Below are 23765 nucleotides of genomic sequence, written 5' to 3' on the forward strand. Positions count from 1 at the left end.
AGGCCAATGAGGTATGATTCTTTGTGATAATGCATGTGAAATCTATGTTTTCTTTAATTTGATGTCGGACTAATTGTAAGTTCTGTTTTTTCTTATTCATTAGTTCTGACGGCATTTTTTGGCATTATTTTGGAGAAGGTGTGGCTGAAATAAATGTCTGTTTAAGAAAAAAAAAAAACTTGAGCCTTGATTAAGACCTCAGAGGGAGTAACACTGTTTATTTTGTACTTTTTTGTTGTGTACCTTTTATTTTTTACTACTATTTAGTACTTTTTGATGTGTACTTTTCAGTTAAAACTTTAGGACATTTTACTTAGTATTTTTTTAATTTAGTACTTTTCATTCGGTACTTTTCAATTTTTTTGTAATTTTATTTAGTACTTTTCATTCCTTTTATTTAGAACTTTTATTTTGTACTCAGTACTTTTTATTCAGTTTTTTTTAGTAATTTTATTTAGTACTTTTTATTCATTTAATTTTTTACTTCTCATTTAGTACTTATTATTTACTACATTTCATTTATTACTTTCATGTAGTATTTTTTACTGGGTTTTTTATTTTGTATGTTAATTTAGTACTTTTTTATTTATTACTTTTCATTTAGTATTTTTATTTCGTACTTTAGTAATTTCTATTAAGTACTTTTTTTATTTAGTACTTTTTATATAATATTTTTTATTAAGTACTTAGTATTTTCATTCAGCATTTTTTATTTTATAGCTTTTATTACTTTTTATTTAAGACTCAGTCAGCATGTTTTATTTTATAGCTTTTATTACTTTTTATTAAGGACTTTAATTTTGCACTTTATATTCAGTGTTTTTTTTATTTTGCACTTTTTACTTAGCACATTTAATATTTTTGTTTTTATTCAGTACTTTGATTAGTACTTTTTTTTTGACATTTTTATTTAGTACTCTAGTGGATGACACTTTGCTAGTACTCGTCACGGATTGTTAAGAAGACAACAGTAAGACATCAATTGAGTTCCAGCTGCAACGACACTCCTCGTTACCGCAGTGTGCTCGTGACCAGCTCAAGAGTCGATGAGAGTTGTCAGAGTTTCTTATTAGCGCTTGTGTCGCACTCACAATGTCTAAATAGGTAGAAGAATGTGAAATATTGATAACTAATGATAAATACAGAGCATGTTTTTAAGCCTTTCTACCAAATGAAACGTTTATCCCACAGGAGTTTGAGGTGTAGGATATACGTTTTGGGTCCTGGCCAAGAACTTGGACGTTGGCCTTGAAAAGGTCATGAAACTCTGGCCTATGTCTTACCTGCACTGTGGCGCCCCCTGCTGTCTGGCTTCAGTGTTTCCACCCATTGACGCTTCGTTGGGGGCCAGATGTCACTGTGTGAATCCCCCCACAACTGCGGGACACTCTGGGGTATCTGAAGGCACAAAGTAAACAGTTATGTGAACAACTTTTTTTTTTTTTGCTATTTGGCTTGTAATGGTAAATGGGTTGTACTTGTAGAGCGCTTTTGTACCCCTTTTTAAGGAGCCCAAAGCGCTTTGACAGTATTTCCACATTCGCCCATTCACACACTGATGGCGGCAGCTGCCATGCAAGGCGCTCACCAGGACCCATCAGGAGCAAGGGTGAATAGGATAGTAGAAGGTGGGGATTGAACCAGTAACCATCAGATTACTGGCACAGCCACTCTACCAGCTTCACCACGCCGTCCCTTAATCTAGTAACCAATACTAGTACTATAGGGTTACTTTTATATGAATAGTATTACTGCTGTGTGACCAGTATAACTTCCATATAAATGGACTTACTGCTATGTCTACTATTACTATTATATTAGTAGTATTGCTCTTATATGAACATTATTAATAGTACAGAAATGATATCAGAACGATACAATCCGAAACAATTCAGTATATATATATATGTATATATATATATATATATATATATATGTAAATATATATTTTTGTATTTGTTGTGGCTTTTACAATCGTGCTGTGTAGAGATATCCGATAATGTTTTTTAGCCGATATCCCGATATTGTCCAACTCTTAATTATCGATACCGATATATACAGTTGTGAAATTAATACATTATTATGCCTAATTTTGTTGTGATGCCCTGCTAGATGCATGAAAAAATGTAACAAGGTTTTCCAAAATAAATCAACTCAAGTTATGGAAAAAAATTCCAACATGACTGCCATATTTATTATTAAAGTCACAAAGTGCATTATTTTTTTAACATGCCTCAAAACAGCAGCTTGGAATTTGGGTCATGCTCTGAGAGCATGTGGAGTTTGAGGTGGTCGGGGTTGGGGGAATAGCATGGGTGTATATTGTAGCGTCCCGGAAGAGTTAGTGCTGCAAGGGGTTCTGAGTATTTCTTCTGTTGTGTTACGGTGCGGATGTTCTCCCGAAATGTGTTTGTCATTCTTGTTTGGTGTGGGTTCACAGTGTGGCGGATATTTGTAACAGTGTTAAAGTTGTTTATACGGCCACCTTCAGTGTGACCTGTATGGCTGTTGATCAAGTATGCCTTGCATTCACCTTTGTGTGTGTGAAAAGCCGTAGATATTATGTGACCGGGCCGGCACGCAACGGCAGTGCCTTTGAGGATTAATGGCACTCTGTTCTTCTCCCTACGTCCGTGTACACAGCGGCATTTTAAAAAGTCATACATTTTGTTTTTTTTAAAGCGATAACAACATTTTTAACCGATACAGATAATTTCTGGTATTACATTTTAAAGCATTTTTCGGCAATCTGTAGTGCCGTGGCTGAAAGTTGTTACGTTGTAATTTATGATATTGTTTGGTAACGTTTGTGTTGTGACCTTTCTCGGCCGCCGTAGCTAGACTGGTGGCGATGACGTCACAGACGGGGGGACGGATTTGGAGTTTAACTATCTTATCCTTTAAAGTGTTCAACGTCATATAATGTCTGCCGTACTTAAATCCAACGTTTTCATTTTTCTAGTATTGACAAAACGGATTGATTTCCTTTTCAAAAGATGTTGGATAGATACCTATCTTCCAGAAGGCCAACTTGCTGAACATGGTCGATGTAGTTTAATTTAAGGAATATTAATCAATATATCAATTAATCGTTACACCACTAATGAATAATATATAGATAGTATTATTACTATGTAGTATATGAATAGTATTACAAGTATGTCTGTATGTGCTCTTGTTTGATTGTTGGCACTCACGTCCCCTATGGCCAAAAGGAGAAATTCACCTGAAGTCTGTGAAGTTAGTCAAAGTTCTGCTGGGCGACACCGCTCCACTGGTACCACACACACGCACACACGCACACACGCACACACGCACACACGCACACACGCACACACGCACACACGCACACACACACACACACACACACACACACTGTGATGACTGACGGCATACGAGCGTGCACGTGATGTGCGTGCAGAAGACTCACGGTGCAGGAAGGTGTGTGATGATGGGCGGGTCACAAGAGAGACACAGCAGCTGTCTGCACAGACACACACACACACACACGGTTAAGATGACATGGGAATGATGCATGATTGGAGTAATTTCCTTACTTCCTGATTCCAGCGGCTTGGACCTGCTGGGAATGTTCTGGAAGCAACATTCTGTCCTGGAGGTCATTCCACTGGTCTTGGATCTGCTTGTCCAGCTGACACTGAGGTCACATGATCACAACATATCAAAACAAGTCAGGTCACATGATCACAACATATTAAGTCAGGTCACATGATCACAACATGTCAAAACAAGTCAGGTCACATGATCACAACATCGTAACAAGTCAGGTCACATGATCACGATATATCAAAGAAGTCAGGTCACATGATCACAACATATCGTAACAAGTCAGGTCACATGATCACAATGTATAAAAAGTCAGGTCACATGATCCCAACATAAGTCAGGTCACATGATCACAACATATGACAAGTCAGGTCATCTGGTCACAACATTTAAAAACAAGTCAGGTCTCATGATCACAACATATAACAAGTCAGGTCAAATAATCAAAACATAACAGGTCACATGATCACAACATATAACAAGTCAGATCAAATGATCACAACATATCAAAAGTCAGGTCACATGATCACAACATATCAAAAGTCAGGTCACATGATCACAACATATAACAAGTCAGGTCACATGATCACAAGATATAACACAACATGTCAAAAGTCAGGTCACATGATCCCAACATAACAAGTCAGGTCACATGATCACAACATATGACAAGTCAGGTCATCTGGTCACAACATTTAAAAACAAGTCAGGTCTCATGATCACAACATATCGTAACAAGTCAGGTCAAATGATCACAACATATCAAAAGCCAGGTCACATGATCACAACATATGACAAGTCAGGTCATCTGGTCACAACATTTAAAAACAAGTCAGGTCTCATGATCACAACATATAACAAGTCAGGTCAAATAATCAAAACATAACAGGTCAGGTCACATGATCACAACATATAACAAGTCAGGTCAAATGATCACAACATATCAAAAGTCAGGTCACATGATCACAACATGTCAAAAGTCAGGTCACATGATCCCAACATAACAAGTCAGGTCACATGATCACAACATATGACAAGTCAGGTCATCTGGTCACAACATCTAAAAACAAGTCAGGTCTCATGATCACAACATATCGTAACAAGTCAGGTCAAATGATCACAACATATCAAAAGTCAGGTCACATGATCACAACATATCAAAAGTCAGGTCACATGATCAGAACATGTCAAAAGTCAGGTCACATGATCCCAACATAACAAGTCAGGTCACATGATCACAACATATGACAAGTCAGGTCATCTGGTCACAACATTTAAAAACAAGTCAGGTCTCATGATCACAACATATCGTAACAAGTCAGGTCAAATGATCACAACATATCAAAAGTCAGGTCACATGATTACAACATATCAAAAGTCAGGTCACATGATCACAACATATCAAAAGTCAGGTCACATGATCCCAACATAACAAGTCAGGTCACATGATAACAACATATCGTAACAAGTCAGGTCACATGATCACAACATATGACAAGTCAGGTCACATGATAACAACATATAACAAGTCAGGTCACATGATCACAACATATAAAAAGCCAGGTCAAATAATCAAAACAGAACAAGTGAGGTCACATGATCACAACATATAACAAGTCAGGTCACATGATCACAACATCAAAACAAGTCAGGTCACATGATCACAACATATAACAAGTCAGGTCACATGATCACAAAATATTGTAACAAGTCAGGTCACATGATCAAAACATATCTTAACAGGTCAGGTCACATGATCACAACATATAACAAGTCAGGTCACATGATCAAAACATATGACAAGTCAGGTCACATGATCACAACATATGACAAGTCAGGTCATCTGGTCACAACATATCATAACAAGTCAGGTCACATGATCACAACATATCGTAACAAGTCAGGTCACATGATCAAAACATATCTTAACAAGTCAGGTCACATGATCACAACATATAACAAGTCAGGTCACATGATCAAAACATATGACAAGTCAGGTCACATGATCACAACATCAAAACAAGTCAGGTCACATGATCACAACATATGACAAGTCAGGTCACCTGGTCACAACATATCAAAACAACTCAGGTCACATGATCACAACATATAACAAGTCAGGTCACATGATCACAACATATCGTAACAAGTCAGGTCACATGATCAAAACATATCGTAACAAGTCAGGTCACATGATCAAAACATATCTTAACAAGTCAGGTCACATGATCACAACATATAACAAGTCAGGTCACATGATCAAAACATATGACAAGTCGGGTCATCTGGTCACAACATCAAAACAAGTCAGGTCACATGATCACAACATATGACAAGTCAGGTCATCTGGTCACAACCTATTTAAACAAGTCAGGTCACATGATCACAACATATCGTAACAAGTCAGGTCACATGATCACAAAATATAGAAAGTCAGGTCAAATAATCAAAACATATCAAGTGAGGTCACATGATCACAACATCAAAACAAGTCAGGTCACATGATCACAACATATAACAAGTCAAGTCACATGATCACAACATATCGTAACAAGTCAGGTCACATGATCAAAACATATCTTAACAAGTCAGGTCACATGATCACAACATATTACAAGTCAGGTCACATGATCACAACATATGACAAGTCAGGTCATCTGGTCACAACATATCAAAACAAGTCAGGTCACATGATCACAACATATCAAAAGTCAGGTCACATGATCACAACATATGACAAGTCAGGTCATCTGGTCACAACATTTAAAAACAAGTCAGGTCTCATGATCACAACATATCGTAACAAGTCAGGTCAAATGATCACAACATATCAAAAGTCAGGTCACATGATCACAACATATGACAAGTCAGGTCATCTGGTCACAACATTTAAAAACAAGTCAGGTCTCATGATCACAACATATAACAAGTCAGGTCAAATAATCAAAACATAACAGGTCAGGTCAAATGATCACAACATATAACAAGTCAGGTCAAATGATCACAACATATCAAAAGTCAGGTCACATGATCACAACATGTCAAAAGTCAGGTCACATGATCCCAACATAACAAGTCAGGTCACATGATCACAACATATGACAAGTCAGGTCATCTGGTCACAACATCTAAAAACAAGTCAGGTCTCATGATCACAACATATCGTAACAAGTCAGGTCAAATGATCACAACATATCAAAAGTCAGGTCACATGATCACAACATATCAAAAGTCAGGTCACATGATCACAACATATCAAAAGTCAGGTCACATGATCCCAACATAACAAGTCAGGTCACATGATAACAACATATCGTAACAAGTCAGGTCACATGATCACAACATATGACAAGTCAGGTCACATGAGAACAACATATAACAAGTCAGGTCACATGATCACAACATATAAAAAGTCAGGTCAAATAATCAAAACATAACAAGTCAGGTCACATGATCACAACATATGACAAGTCAGGTCACATGATCACAAAATATAACAAGTCAGGTCACATGATCACAACATCAAAACAAGTCAGGTCACATGATCACAACATATAACAAGTCAGGTCACATGATCACAACATATAAAAAGTGAGGTCAAATAATCAAAACATAACAAGTCAGGTCACATGATCACAACATATCGTAATAAGTCAGGTCACCTGGTCACAACTTATCAAAACAAGTCAGGTCACATGATCACAACAAATAACAAGTCAGGTCACATGATCACAACATATCATAACAAGTCAGGTTACATGATCAAAACATATCGTAACAAGTCAGGTCACATGATCAAAACATATCTTAACAAGTCAGGTCACATGATCACAACATATAACAAGTCAGGTCACATGATCAAAACATATGACAAGTCAGGTCATCTGGTCACAACATCAAAACAAGTCAGGTCACATGATCACAACATATGACAAGTCAGGTCATCTGGTCACAACATCAAAACAAGTCAGGTCACATGATCACAACATATAACAAGTCAGGTCACATGATCAGAACATATGTCAAGTCAGGTCATCTGGTCACAACATATTTAAACAAGTCAGGTCACATGATCACAACATATTGTAACAAGTCAGGTCACATGATCAAAACATATCTTAACAAGTCAGGTCACATGATCACAACATAACAAGTCAGGTCACATGATCACAACATATCGTAACAAGTCAGGTCACATGATCACAAAATATAGAAAGTCAGGTCAAATAATCAAAACATAACAAGTGAGGTCACATTATCATAACATCAAAACAAGTCAGGTCACATGATCACAACATATCGTAACAAGTCAGGTCACATGATCAAAACATATCTTAACAAGTCAGGTCACATGATCACAACATATAACAAGTCAGGTCACATGACCAAAACATATGACAAGTCAGGTCATCTGGTCACAACATCAAAACAAGTCAGGTCACATGATCACAACATATGACAAGTCAGGTCACCTGGTCATAACATATAAAAACAAGTCAGGTCACATGATCACAACATATAACAAGTCAGGTCACATGATCACAACATATCGTAACAAGTCAGGTCAAATGATCAAAACATATCTTAACAAGTCAGGTCACATGATCACAACATATAACAAGTCAGGTCACATGATCACAACATTGTAACAAGTCAGGTCACATAATCACAACATATAACAAGTCAGGTCACATGATCACAACATATAACAAGTCAGGTCACATGATCACAACATATTGTAACAAGTCAGGTCACATGATCACAACATATCGTAACAAGTCAGGTCACATGATCACAACATATAACAAGTCAGGTCACATGATCACAACATATAACAAGTCAAGTCACATGATCACAACATATCGTAACAAGTCAGGTCACATGATCAAAACATATCTTAACAAGTCAGGTCACATGATCACAACATATTACAAGTCAGGTCACATGATCACAACATATGACAAGTCAGGTCATCTGGTCACAACATATCAAAACAAGTCAGGTCACATGATCACAACATATCGTAACAAGTCAGGTCAAATGATCACAACATATCAAAAGTCAGGTCACATGATCACAACATATGACAAGTCAGGTCATCTGGTCACAACATTTAAAAACAAGTCAGGTCTCATGATCACAACATATCGTAACAAGTCAGGTCAAATGATCACAACATATCAAAAGTCAGGTCACATGATCACAACATATGACAAGTCAGGTCATCTGGTCACAACATTTAAAAACAAGTCAGGTCTCATGATCACAACATATAACAAGTCAGGTCAAATAATCAAAACATAACAGGTCAGGTCAAATGATCACAACATGTCAAAAGTCAGGTCACATGATCCCAACATAACAAGTCAGGTCACATGATCACAACATATGACAAGTCAGGTCACATGATCACAACATATCAAAAGTCAGGTCACATGATCAGAACATGTCAAAAGTCAGGTCACATGATCCCAACATAACAAGTCAGGTCACATGATCACAACATATGACAAGTCAGGTCATCTGGTCACAACATTTAAAAACAAGTCAGGTCTCATGATCACAACATATCGTAACAAGTCAGGTCAAATGATCACAACATATCAAAAGTCAGGTCACATGATCACAACATATCAAAAGTCAGGTCACATGATAACAACATATCGTAACAAGTCAGGTCACATGATCACAACATATGACAAGTCAGGTCACATGATAACAACATATAACAAGTCAGGTCACATGATCACAACATATAAAAAGTCAGGTCAAATAATCAAAACATAACAAGTCAGGTCACATGATCACAACATATGACAAGTCAGGTCACATGATCACAACATATAACAAGTCAGGTCACATGATCACAACATCAAAACAAGTCAGGTCACATGATCACAACATATCAAAAGTCAGGTCACATGATCACAACATGTCAAAAGTCACGTCACATGATCCCAACATAACAAGTCAGGTCACATGATCACAACATATGACAAGTCAGGTCATCTGGTCACAACATCTAAAAACAAGTCAGGTCTCATGATCACAACATATCGTAAGAAGTCAGGTCACATGATCACAACATATCAAAAGTCAGGTCACATGATCAGAACATGTCAAAAGTCAGGTCACATGATCCCAACATAACAAGTCAGGTCACATGATCACAACATATGACAAGTCAGGTCATCTGGTCACAACATTTAAAAACAAGTCAGGTCTCATGATCACAACATATCGTAACAAGTCAGGTCAAATGATCACAACATATCAAAAGTCAGGTCACATGATCACAACATATCAAAAGTCAGGTCACATGATCACAACATATCAAAAGTCAGGTCACATGATCCCAACATAACAAGTCAGGTCACATGATAACAACATATCGTAACAAGTCAGGTCACATGATCACAACATATGACAAGTCAGGTCACATGATAACAACATATAACAAGTCAGGTCACATGATCACAACATATAAAAAGTCAGGTCAAATAATCAAAACATAACAAGTCAGGTCACATGATCACAACATATGACAAGTCAGGTCACATGATCACAACATATAACAAGTCAGGTCACATGATCACAACATCAAAACAAGTCAGGTCACATGATCACAACATATAACAAGTCAGGTCACATGATCACAACATATAAAAAGTGAGGTCAAATAATCAAAACATAACAAGTCAGGTCACATGATCACAACATATCGTAATAAGTCAGGTCACATGATCAAAACATCTTAACAAGTCAGGTCACATGATCACAACATATAACAAGTCAGGTCACATGATCAAAACATATGACAAGTCAGGTCACCTGGTCACAACATATCAAAACAAGTCAGGTTACATGATCACAACATATCATAACAAGTCAGGTTACATGATCAAAACATATCGTAACAAGTCATGTCACATGATCAAAACATATCTTAACAAGTCAGGTCACATGATCACAACATATAACAAGTCAGGTCACATGATCAAAACATATGACAAGTCAGGTCATCTGGTCACAACATCAAAACAAGTCAGGTCACATGATCACAACATATGACAAGTCAGGTCATCTGGTCACAACATCAAAACAAGTCAGGTCACATGATCACAACATATAACAAGTCAGGTCACATGATCAAAACATATGTCAAGTCAGGTCATCTGGTCACAACATATTTAAACAAGTCAGGTCACATGATCACAACATATTGTAACAAGTCAGGTCACATGATCAAAACATATCTTAACAAGTCAGGTCACATGATCACAACATAACAAGTCAGGTCACATGATCACAACATATCGTAACAAGTCAGGTCACATGATCACAAAATATAGAAAGTCAGGTCAAATAATCAAAACATAACAAGTGAGGTCACATGATCATAACATCAAAACAAGTCAGGTCACATGATCACAACATATCGTAACAAGTCAGGTCACATGATCAAAACATATCTTAACAAGTCAGGTCACATGATCACAACATAACAAGTCAGGTCACATGATCACAACATATCGTAACAAGTCAGGTCACATGATCACAAAATATAGAAAGTCAGGTCAAATAATCAAAACATAACAAGTCAGGTCATCTGGTCACAACATCAAAACAAGTCAGGTCACATGATCACAACATATGACAAGTCAGGTCACCTGGTCACAACATATAAAAACAAGTCAGGTCACATGATCACAACATATAACAAGTCAGGTCACATGATCACAACATATCGTAACAAGTCAGGTCAAATGATCAAAACATATCTTAACAAGTCAGGTCACATGATCACAACATATAACAAGTCAGGTCACATGATCACAACATATAACAAGTCAGGTCACATGATCACAACATATTGTAACAAGTCAGGTCACATGATAACATATCGTAACAAGTCAAATCACATGATCACAACATATTGTAACACATAATCACAACATCTTGTAACAAGTCAGGTCACATGATCACAACATATCGTAACAAGTCGGGTCACATGATCACAACATATCGTAACAAGTCAGATCACATGATCACAACATATCGTAACACATGATCACAACATATCGTAACACATGATCACAGCATCTTGTAACAAGTCAGGTCATATGATCACAACATATCAAAACAAATCAGGTCACATGATTACAACATATCGTACCAAATCAGGTCAAATGATCACAACATATCAAAAGTCAGGTCACATGATCACAACATATCAAAAGTCAGGTCACATGATCACAACATATTAAAAGTCAGGTCACATGATCACAACATATCAAAAGTCAGGTCACATGATCCCAACATAACAAGTCAGGTCACATGATCACAACATATCGTAACAAGTCAGGTCACATGATCACAACATATGACAAGTCAGGTCACATGATAACAACATATAACAAGTCAGGTCACATGATCACAACATATAAAAAGTCAGGTCAAATAATCAAAACATAACAAGTGAGGTCACATGATCACAACATCAAAACAAGTCAGGTCACATGATTACAACATATAACAAGTCAGGTCACATGATCACAACATATCGTAACACATGATCACAACGTCTTGTAACAAGTCAGGTCATATGATCACAACATATCGTAACAACTCAGGTCACATGATCACAACATATCGTAACACATGATCACAACATATCGTAACACATGATCACAGCATCTTGTAACAAGTCAGGTCATATGATCACAACATATCAAAACAAATCAGGTCACATGATTACAACATATCGTACCAAATCAGGTCAAATGATCACAACATATCAAAAGTCAGGTCACATGATCACAACATATCAAAAGTCAGGTCACATGATCACAACATATTAAAAGTCAGGTCACATGATCACAACATATCAAAAGTCAGGTCACATGATCCCAACATAACAAGTCAGGTCACATGATCACAACATATCGTAACAAGTCAGGTCACATGATCACAACATATGACAAGTCAGGTCACATGATAACAACATATAACAAGTCAGGTCACATGATCACAACATATAAAAAGTCAGGTCAAATAATCAAAACATAACAAGTGAGGTCACATGATCACAACATCAAAACAAGTCAGGTCACATGATTACAACATATAACAAGTCAGGTCACATGATCACAACATATCGTTACAAGTCAGGTCACATGATCAAAACATATCTTAACAAGTCAGGTCACATGATCACAACATATGACAAGTCAGGTCATCTGGTTACAACATCAAAACAAGTCAGGTCACATGATCACAACATATAACAAGTCAGGTCACATGATCAAAACATATGTCAAGTCAGGTCATCTGGTCACAACATATTCAAACAAGTCAGGTCACATGATCACAACATATTGTAACAAGTCAGGTCACATGATCAAAACATATCTTAACAAGTCAGGTCACATGATCACAACATAACAAGTCAGGTCACATGATCACAACATATCGTAACAAGTCAGGTCACATGATCACAAAATATAGAAAGTCAGGTCAAATAATCAAAACATAACAAGTGAGGTCACATGATCATAACATCAAAACAAGTCAGGTCACATGATCACAACATATCGTAACAAGTCAGGTCACATGATCAAAACATATCTTAACAAGTCATGTCACATGATCACAACATATAACAAGTCAGGTCACATGATCAAAACATATGACAAGTCAGGTCATCTGGTCACAACATCAAAACAAGTCAGGTCACATGATCACAACATATGACAAGTCAGGTCACCTGGTCACAACATATAAAAACAAGTCAGGTCACATGATCACAACATATAACAAGTCAGGTCACATGATCACAACATTGTAACAAGTCAGGTCACATAATCACAACATACAACAAGTCAGGTCACATGATCACAACATATAACAAGTCAGGTCACATGATCACAACATATTGTAACAAGTCAGGTCACATGATCACAACATATCGTAACAAGTCAAATCACATGATCACAACATATTGTAACACATAATCACAACATCTTGTAACAAGTCAGGTCACATGATCACAACATATCGTAACAAGTCGGGTCACATGATCACAACATATCGTAACAAGTCAAATCACATGATCACAACATATCGTAACAACTCAGGTCACATGATCACAACATATCGTAACACATGATCACAACGTCTTGTAACAAGTCAGGTCATATGATCACAACATATCGTAACAACTCAGGTCACATGATCACAACATATCGTAACACATGATCACAACATATCGTAACACATGATCACAGCATCTTGTAACAAGTCAGGTCATATGATCACAACATATCAAAACAAATCAGGTCACATGATTACAACATATCGTACCAAATCAGGTCAAATGATCACAACATATCAAAAGTCAGGTCACATGATCACAACATATAAAAAGTCAGGTCACATGATCACAACATATCAAAAGTCAGGTCACATGATCACAACATATCAAAAGTCAGGTCACATGATCCCAACATAACAAGTCAGGTCACATGATCACAACATATCGTAACAAGTCAGGTCACATGATCACAACATATGACAAGTCAGGTCACATGATCACAACATATAACAAGTCAGGTCACATGATCACAACATATAAAAAGTCAGGTCAAATAATCAAAACATAACAAGTGAGGTCACATGATCACAACATCAAAACAAGTCAGGTCACATGATCACAACATATAACAAGTAAGGTCACATGATCACAACATATCGTTACAAGTCAGGTCACATGATCAAAACATATCTTAACAAGTCAGGTCACATGATCACAACATATGACAAGTCAGGTCATCTGGTCACAACATCAAAACAAGTCAGGTCACATGATCACAACATATAACAAGTCAGGTCACATGATCAAAACATATGTCAAGTCAGGTCATCTGGTCACAACATCAAAACAAGTCAGGTCACATGATCACAACATATGACAAGTCAGGTCACCTGGTCACAACATATCAAAACAAGTCAGGTCACATGATCACAACATATAAAAAGTCAGGTCAAATAATCAAAACATAACAAGTGAGGTCACATGATCACAACATCAAAACAAGTGAGGTCACATGATCACAACATATAACAAGTCAGGTCACATGATCACAACATATCGTAACAAGTCAGGTCACATGACCAAAACATATCTTAACAAGTCAGGTCACATGATCACAACATATAACAAGTCAGGTCACATGATCACAACATATAACAAGTCAGGTCACATGATCACAACATCGTAACAAGTCAGGTCACATAATCACAACATATAACAAGTCAGGTCACATGATCACAACATATCGTAACAAGTCAGGTCACATGATCACAACATATAACAAGTCAGGTCACATGATCACAACATATAACAAGTCAGGTCACATGATCACAACATATCGTAACAAGTCAGGTCACATGATCACAACATATCGTAACAAGTCAAATCACATGATCACAACATATCGTAACAACTCAGGTCACATGATCACAACATATCGTAACAAGTCAGGTCACATGATCACAACATATCGTAACAAGTCAAATCACATGATCACAACATATCATAACAACTCAGGTCACATGATCACAACATATCGTAACACATGATCACAACGTCTTGTAACAAGTCAGGTCATATGATCACAACAAATCGTAACAAGTCAGGTCACATGATCACAACATATAACAAGTCAGGTCACATGATCACAACATATAACAAGTCAGGTCACATGATCACAACATATCGTAACAAGTCAGGTCACATGATCACAACATATCGTAACAAGTCAAGTCACATGATCACAACATATGGTAACAAGTCAGGTCACATGATCACAACATATAACAAGTCAGGTCACATGATCACAACATATCGTAACAAGTCAGGTCACATGATCACAACATATCGTAACAAGTCAGGTCACAGGATCACAACATATCGTAACAAGTCAGGTTACATGTTCACAACATATGGTAACAAGTCAGGTCACATGATCACAGCATATAACAAGTCAGGTCACATGATCACAACATATAACAAGTCAGGTCACATGATCACAACATATAACAAGTCAGGTCACATGATCACAACATATAACAAGTCAGGTCACATGATCACAACATATAACAAGTCAGGTCACATGATCACAACATATAACAAGTCAGGTCACATGATCACAACATATAACAAGTCAGGTCACATGATCACAACATATAACAAGTCAGGTCACATGATCACAACATATAACAAGTCAGGTCACATGTTCACAACATATAACAAGTCAGGTCACATGATCACAAGATATAACAAGTCAGGTCACATGATCACAACATATAACAAGTTAGGTCACATGATCACAACATTGTAACAAGTCAGGTCACATAATCACAACATACAACAAGTCAGGTCACATGATCACAACATATAACAAGTCAGGTCACATGATCACAACATATTGTAACAAGTCAGGTCACATGATCACAACATTGTAACAAGTCAGGTCACATAATCACAACATACAACAAGTCAGGTCACATGATCACAACATATAACAAGTCAGGTCACATGATCACAACATATTGTAACAAGTCAGGTCACATGATCACAACATATCGTAACAAGTCAAATCACATGATCACAACATATTGTAACACATAATCACAACATCTTGTAACAAGTCAGGTCACATGATCACAACATATCGTAACAAGTCGGGTCACATGATCACAACATATCGTAACAAGTCAAATCACATGATCACAACATATCGTAACAACTCAGGTCACATGATCACAACATATCGTAACACATGATCACAACGTCTTGTAACAAGTCAGGTCATATGATCACAACATATCGTAACAACTCAGGTCACATGATCACAACATATCGTAACACATGATCACAACATATCGTAACACATGATCACAGCATCTTGTAACAAGTCAGGTCATATGATCACAACATATCAAAACAAATCAGGTCACATGATTACAACATATCGTACCAAATCAGGTCAAATGATCACAACATATCAAAAGTCAGGTCACATGATCACAACATATAAAAAGTCAGGTCACATGATCACAACATATCAAAAGTCAGGTCACATGATCACAACATATCAAAAGTCAGGTCACATGATCCCAACATAACAAGTCAGGTCACATGATCACAACATATCGTAACAAGTCAGGTCACATGATCACAACATATGACAAGTCAGGTCACATGATCACAACATATAACAAGTCAGGTCACATGATCACAACATATAAAAAGTCAGGTCAAATAATCAAAACATAACAAGTGAGGTCACATGATCACAACATCAAAACAAGTCAGGTCACATGATCACAACATATAACAAGTAAGGTCACATGATCACAACATATCGTTACAAGTCAGGTCACATGATCAAAACATATCTTAACAAGTCAGGTCACATGATCACAACATATGACAAGTCAGGTCATCTGGTCACAACATCAAAACAAGTCAGGTCACATGATCACAACATATAACAAGTCAGGTCACATGATCAAAACATATGTCAAGTCAGGTCATCTGGTCACAACATCAAAACAAGTCAGGTCACATGATCACAACATATGACAAGTCAGGTCACCTGGTCACAACATATCAAAACAAGTCAGGTCACATGATCACAACATATAAAAAGTCAGGTCAAATAATCAAAACATAACAAGTGAGGTCACATGATCACAACATCAAAACAAGTGAGGTCACATGATCACAACATATAACAAGTCAGGTCACATGATCACAACATATCGTAACAAGTCAGGTCACATGACCAAAACATATCTTAACAAGTCAGGTCACATGATCACAACATATAACAAGTCAGGTCACATGATCACAACATATAACAAGTCAGGTCACATGATCACAACATCGTAACAAGTCAGGTCACATAATCACAACATATAACAAGTCAGGTCACATGATCACAACATATCGTAACAAGTCAGGTCACATGATCACAACATATAACAAGTCAGGTCACATGATCACAACATATAACAAGTCAGGTCACATGATCACAACATATCGTAACAAGTCAGGTCACATGATCACAACATATCGTAACAAGTCAAATCACATGATCACAACATATCGTAACAACTCAGGTCACATGATCACAACATATCGTAACAAGTCAGGTCACATGATCACAACATATCGTAACAAGTCAAATCACATGATCACAACATATCATAACAACTCAGGTCACATGATCACAACATATCGTAACACATGATCACAACGTCTTGTAACAAGTCAGGTCATATGATCACAACAAATCGTAACAAGTCAGGTCACATGATCACAACATATAACAAGTCAGGTCACATGATCACAACATATAACAAGTCAGGTCACATGATCACAACATATCGTAACAAGTCAGGTCACATGATCACAACATATCGTAACAAGTCAAGTCACATGATCACAACATATGGTAACAAGTCAGGTCACATGATCACAACATATAACAAGTCAGGTCACATGATCACAACATATCGTAACAAGTCAGGTCACATGATCACAACATATCGTAACAAGTCAGGTCACAGGATCACAACATATCGTAACAAGTCAGGTTACATGTTCACAACATATGGTAACAAGTCAGGTCACATGATCACAGCATATAACAAGTCAGGTCACATGATCACAACATATAACAAGTCAGGTCACATGATCACAACATATAACAAGTCAGGTCACATGATCACAACATATAACAAGTCAGGTCACATGATCACAACATATAACAAGTCAGGTCACATGATCACAACATATAACAAGTCAGGTCACATGATCACAACATATAACAAGTCAGGTCACATGATCACAACATATAACAAGTCAGGTCACATGATCACAACATATAACAAGTCAGGTCACATGTTCACAACATATAACAAGTCAGGTCACATGATCACAAGATATAACAAGTCAGGTCACATGATCACAACATATAACAAGTTAGGTCACATGATCACAACATATAACAAGTCAGGTCACATGTTCACAACATATAACAAGTCAGGTCACATGATCACAACATATAACAAGTGTGAGTGCACACTCACGAGTGTGGTGTGAAGCGAGTGTCTGTCGACCTTCCTCTCCTGCATCTCCTCTTGGCTCCTCAGCAGTTGCTACGGTAACGTCACAGTTTAGTCGCCGTGGCAACGTCAAGTCGAGTGTACCGTGCTCACATACTCAGTCAGCGTGCACGTGGGCGCCTACCTGAATGTGAACATGTTTGTGTTTGTTGTCGTCATGGAGACCACCGATGGCTTTTCGCAGATCCTGACAGTCTCTCTGAAGCTGCAAGATGGACGCCTGCAGACCGTGCACGTGCTACGTGCGCACACAGGACAGTCAGTGATGACTTCGTCGCCATAGTGATGAAGTTACACCGCCCCACCTGCGTGTCCTCATGCCGCCGCAAGACCTCAGCCATCTTGCGCTCAAACCGAAGACTCAATGTCCTGCCGACGTTTGTCTCCCCGCCGTCCTCCAGGTCGCCGCAGGGGTCAGAGGTCAAAGGCGGTAACACGTGGTCCAAGGCTACTTGCAGGTCGTCCAGCTGAGGTGAAAGGTGACGACATGACAGGCTGACTAAAAAAAGGGGGTGTGGTGACGCCACTCACCTGGCGGCGTTGGTGGCTCAGCGAGTTAATGGCGTCTTGCTGGATGTTCAAACGCTCGTCCAGAATTCTGACCATGTCTCGCTGGTCTGCACAAAGTTAGCACAAATTTGTCACAATGGTAGCATAAAATGGGCACAAAGTGAGCCTAAAGTTAGCACAAAATTAGCCTAGTGTTAGCACAAAGTTAGTGCAAAGTTAGCACAAAATTAGCCTAGTGTTAACACAAAGTTAGTGCAAAGTTAGCACAATGTTAGCCTAGCGTTAACACAAAGTTAGTGCAAAGTTAGCACAAAATTAGCCTAGCGTTAACACAATGTTAGTGCAAAGTTGGCACAATGTTAGCCTAGCGTTAACACAAAGTTAGTTTAAAGTTGGCACAAAGTTAGCCTAGCGTTAACACAAAGTTAGTGCAAAGTTGGCACAATGTTAACCTAGCGATAACACAAAGTTAGTGCAAAGTTAGCACAATGTTAGCCTAGCGTTAACACAAAGTTAGTGCAAAGTTGGCACAATGTTAGCCTAGTGTTAACACAAAGTTAGTGCAAAGTTGGCACAATGTTAGCCTAGTGTTAACACAAAGTTAGTGCAAAGTTGGCACAATGTTAGCCTAGTGTTAACACAAAGTTAGTGCAAAGTTGGCACAAAGTTAGCATGCAGATTCAGTCTCTCATAGGCGGAGTTAATCACCTGTGTTGGTGATGAGCTGTCTGAGCAGTTCCAGCTGATTTTCGTTTACTTTTCTGCCCGCCTCCAACGCCATCACACGGTCTTGTAGACGCACGCTGACATCCTTCACGCCGTCCAACGTCTCACACGTACTTTCCTACACACACCGCCACTACTTACTGTATATTTAGTATACCAATACTACTATTATATTTATGTATTTTACTACTACTATATATCCTTATAATACTAACAATACTATATTTATGTATTTTACTACTACAATATGGCCCTAGTGTGTGAATGTGAGTGTGAATGTTGTCTGTCTATCTGTGTTGGCCCTACGATGAGGTGGCGACTTGTCCAGGGTGTACGCCGCATTCTGCCCGATTGTAGCTGAGATAGGCACCAGCGCCCCCCTAGACCCCAAAGGGAATAAGCGGTAGAAAATAGATGGACCTTTACTATATATCCTTATAATAATAACACTACTATATTTATGTATTTTAATACTGCTACTAAGGACGGCGTGGCGCAGTGATATAGTGGGCCATGTGCAACCCGAGGGTCCCTGGTTCAATCCCCACCTAGTACCAAATTCGGCCACGTCCGTTGTGTCCTTGAGCAAGACACTTCACCCTTGCTCCTGATGGGTGCTGGTTAGCGCCTTGCATGGCAGCTCCCTCCATCAGTGTGTGAATGTGTGTGTGAATGGGTAAATGGGGAAGTAGTGTCAAAGCTTTGAGTACCTTGAAGGTAGAAAAGCGCTATACAAGTACAACCCATTTATCATTTACTATATATCCTTATAATACCAACACTACTACTATATTTATATATTTTAATACTACTATATATCCTTATAATACTAACACTACTATTATATTTATGTATTTTAATACTACTATATTTCCTTATAATACCAACACTACTATATTTATGTATTTTAATACTACTATATATCCTTATAATAATAACACTACTACTGTATTTATGCATTTTGATACTACTATATATCCTTATAATACTAACACTACTATTATATTTATGTATTTTAATACTACTATATTTCCTTATAATACCAACACTACTATATTTATGTATTTTAATACTACTATATATCCTTATAATAATAACACTACTACTGTATTTATGCATTTTGATACTACTATACCTTGAAGGTAGAAAAGCGCTATACAAGTACAACCCATTTATTTTGATACTACTATATATCCTTATAATACCAACACTACTACTATAATTATGTATTTTAATACCACTATATATATTTATAAAACTAACACTACTACTATATTTATGTATTTTAATACTACTGTATATCCTTATAATACCAACACTACTATATTTATATATTTTAATACTACTATATATCTTTATAATACTAACACTACTAGTAAATGTATGTATTTTAATATTACTATATATCCTTATAATACCAACACTACTATATTTATGTATTTTAATACTACTGTATATCCTTATAATACTAACACTACTACTATATTTATGTATTGTAATATTACTATACGTCCTTATAATACTAACAGTAGTACTATATTTATGTATTTTAATACTACTATATATCCTTATAATATTAACACTACTACTGTATTTATGCATTTTGATACTACTATATATCTTTATAATACTAACACTACTACTATATTTATGTATGTTAATACTATATATCCCTGTAATACCCACACTACTACTGTATGTATTTTAATACTATATATCCTTATAATACTAACACTACTACTACTATTATGTATTTTGATACTACTGTATATCTTTATATTTATGTATTTTAATACTATATATCCTTATAATACTAACACTACTACTATATTTATGTATTTTAATACTACTATATATCCTTATAATACCAACACTACTACTATATGTATTTTAATACTACTATATATCCTTATAATACTAACATTACTACTATATTTATGTATTTTGATACTACTGTATATCTTTATAATAACTACTATATGTCTTAATTTCACTACTACTATATATCTTTATAAGGCTAACACTTCTACTATATGTATTTTAATAATACCATATATCCTTATAATACTAACACTACTACTATATTTATGCATTGTGATACTACTATACATCTTTATAATACTAGCTACTATATATCTTTATAATACTAACACTACTACTATATTTATCAATCAATCAATCAATGTTTACTTATATAGCCCTAAATCACTAGTGTCTCAAAGGGCTGCACAGACCACCACGACATCCTCGGTAGGCCCACATAAGGGCAAGGAAAACTCACACCCAGTGGGACATTGGTGACAATAATGACCCAGTGGGACGTCGGTGACAATGATGACTATGAGAACCTTAGAGAGGAGGAAAGCAATGGATGTCGAGCGGGTCTAACATGATACTGTGAAAGTTCAATCCACAATGGATCCAACACAGTCGCGAGAGTCCAGTCCAAAGAGGATCCAACACACAGCAGCGAGAGTCCCGTTCACAGCGGAGCCAGCAGGAAACCATCCCAAGCGGAGGCGGACCAGCAGCGCAGAGATGTCCCCAGCCGATACACAGGCGAGCAGTACATGGCCACCGGATCGGACCGGACCCCCTCCACACGGGAGAGTGGGACATAGAAGAAAAAGAAAAGAAACGGCAGATCAACTGGTCTAAAAAGGGAGTCTATTTAAAGGCTAGAGTATACAAATGAGTTTTAAGGTGAGACTTAAATGCTTCTACTGAGGTGGCATCGCGAACTGTTACCGGGAGGGTATTCCAGAGTACTGGAGCCCGAACGGAAAATGCTCTATAGCCCGCAGACTTTTTTTGGGCTTTGGGAATCACTAATAAGCCGGAGTCCTTTGAACGCAGATTTCTTGCCGGGACATATGGTACAATACAATCGGCAAAATAGGATGGAGCTAGACCGTGTAGTATTTTATACGTAAGTAGTAAAACCTTAAAGTCACATCTTAAGTGCACAGGAAGCCAGTGCAGGTGAGCCAGTACAGGCGTAATGTGATCAAACTTTCTTGTTCTTGTCAAAAGTCTAGCAGCCGCATTTTGTACCAACTGTAATCTTTTAATGCTAGACATGGGGAGACCCGAAAATAATACGTTACAGTAGTCGAGGCGAGACGTAACAAACGCATGGATAATGATCTCAGCGTCTTTAGTGGACAGAATGGAGCGAATTTTAGCGATATTACGGAGATGAAAGAAGGCCGTTTTAGTAACGCTTTTAATGTGTGCCTCAAAGGAGAGAGTTGGGTCGAAGATAATACCCAGATTCTTTACCGTGTCGCCTTGTATAATTGTTTGGTTGTCAAATGTTAGAGTTGTATTATTAAATAGAGTTCGGTGTCTAGCAGGACCGATAATCAGCATTTCCGTTTTTTTGGAGTATTTTAATACTACTATATATCCTTATAATACCAACACTACTACTATATGTATTTTAAAACTACTATATATCCTTATAATACTAACACTACTACTATATTTATGTATTTTGATACTACTGTATATCATTTTAATAATAACTACTATATGTCTTAATTTCACTACTACTATATATCTTCATAATGCTAACACTACTACTATATGTATTTTAATAATACTATATATCCTTATAATACTAACACTACTACTATATTTATGCATTGTGATACTACTATACATCTTTATAATACTAGTTACTATATATCTTTATAATACTAACACTACTACCATACATCTTTATTTTACTACTTTTATATATCTTTATAACACTAACACTACTA

At 37.0% G+C, this 23765-nt stretch overlaps 1 protein-coding gene across 3 annotated transcripts in view; it reads right to left on the reverse strand.

The window, feature by feature from the left end:
- The window catches only part of LOC133556127 (uncharacterized), a 34097-nt gene that overhangs the window by 1005 nt on the left and 9327 nt on the right, over positions 1-23765 (reverse strand). For 2 of the 3 annotated variants that reach the window (XR_009807456.1, XM_061905757.1), the window contains exons 3-11: positions 19981-20116; positions 19294-19379; positions 19068-19229; positions 18887-19000; positions 18727-18795; positions 3558-3658; positions 3431-3484; positions 3227-3274; positions 1284-1398 (exon numbers count right to left, since the gene is read on the reverse strand). Coding sequence is in view for 1 of the 3 variants with exons in the window: in XM_061905757.1 (XP_061761741.1) it covers positions 1314-1398; positions 3227-3274; positions 3431-3484; positions 3558-3658; positions 18727-18795; positions 18887-19000; positions 19068-19229; positions 19294-19379; positions 19981-20116 (855 nt within the window). In the remaining 2 variants the exon portion in view is untranslated. The remainder of the gene's footprint in view (positions 1-1283; positions 1399-3226; positions 3275-3430; positions 3485-3557; positions 3659-18726; positions 18796-18886; positions 19001-19067; positions 19230-19293; positions 19380-19980; positions 20117-23765) is intronic. The other variant, XR_009807457.1, reaches the window with a different exon arrangement.

This window comes from Nerophis ophidion, linkage group LG07 (genome assembly GCF_033978795.1).
Source record: "Nerophis ophidion isolate RoL-2023_Sa linkage group LG07, RoL_Noph_v1.0, whole genome shotgun sequence".
NCBI lineage: Eukaryota > Metazoa > Chordata > Actinopteri > Syngnathiformes > Syngnathidae > Nerophis > Nerophis ophidion.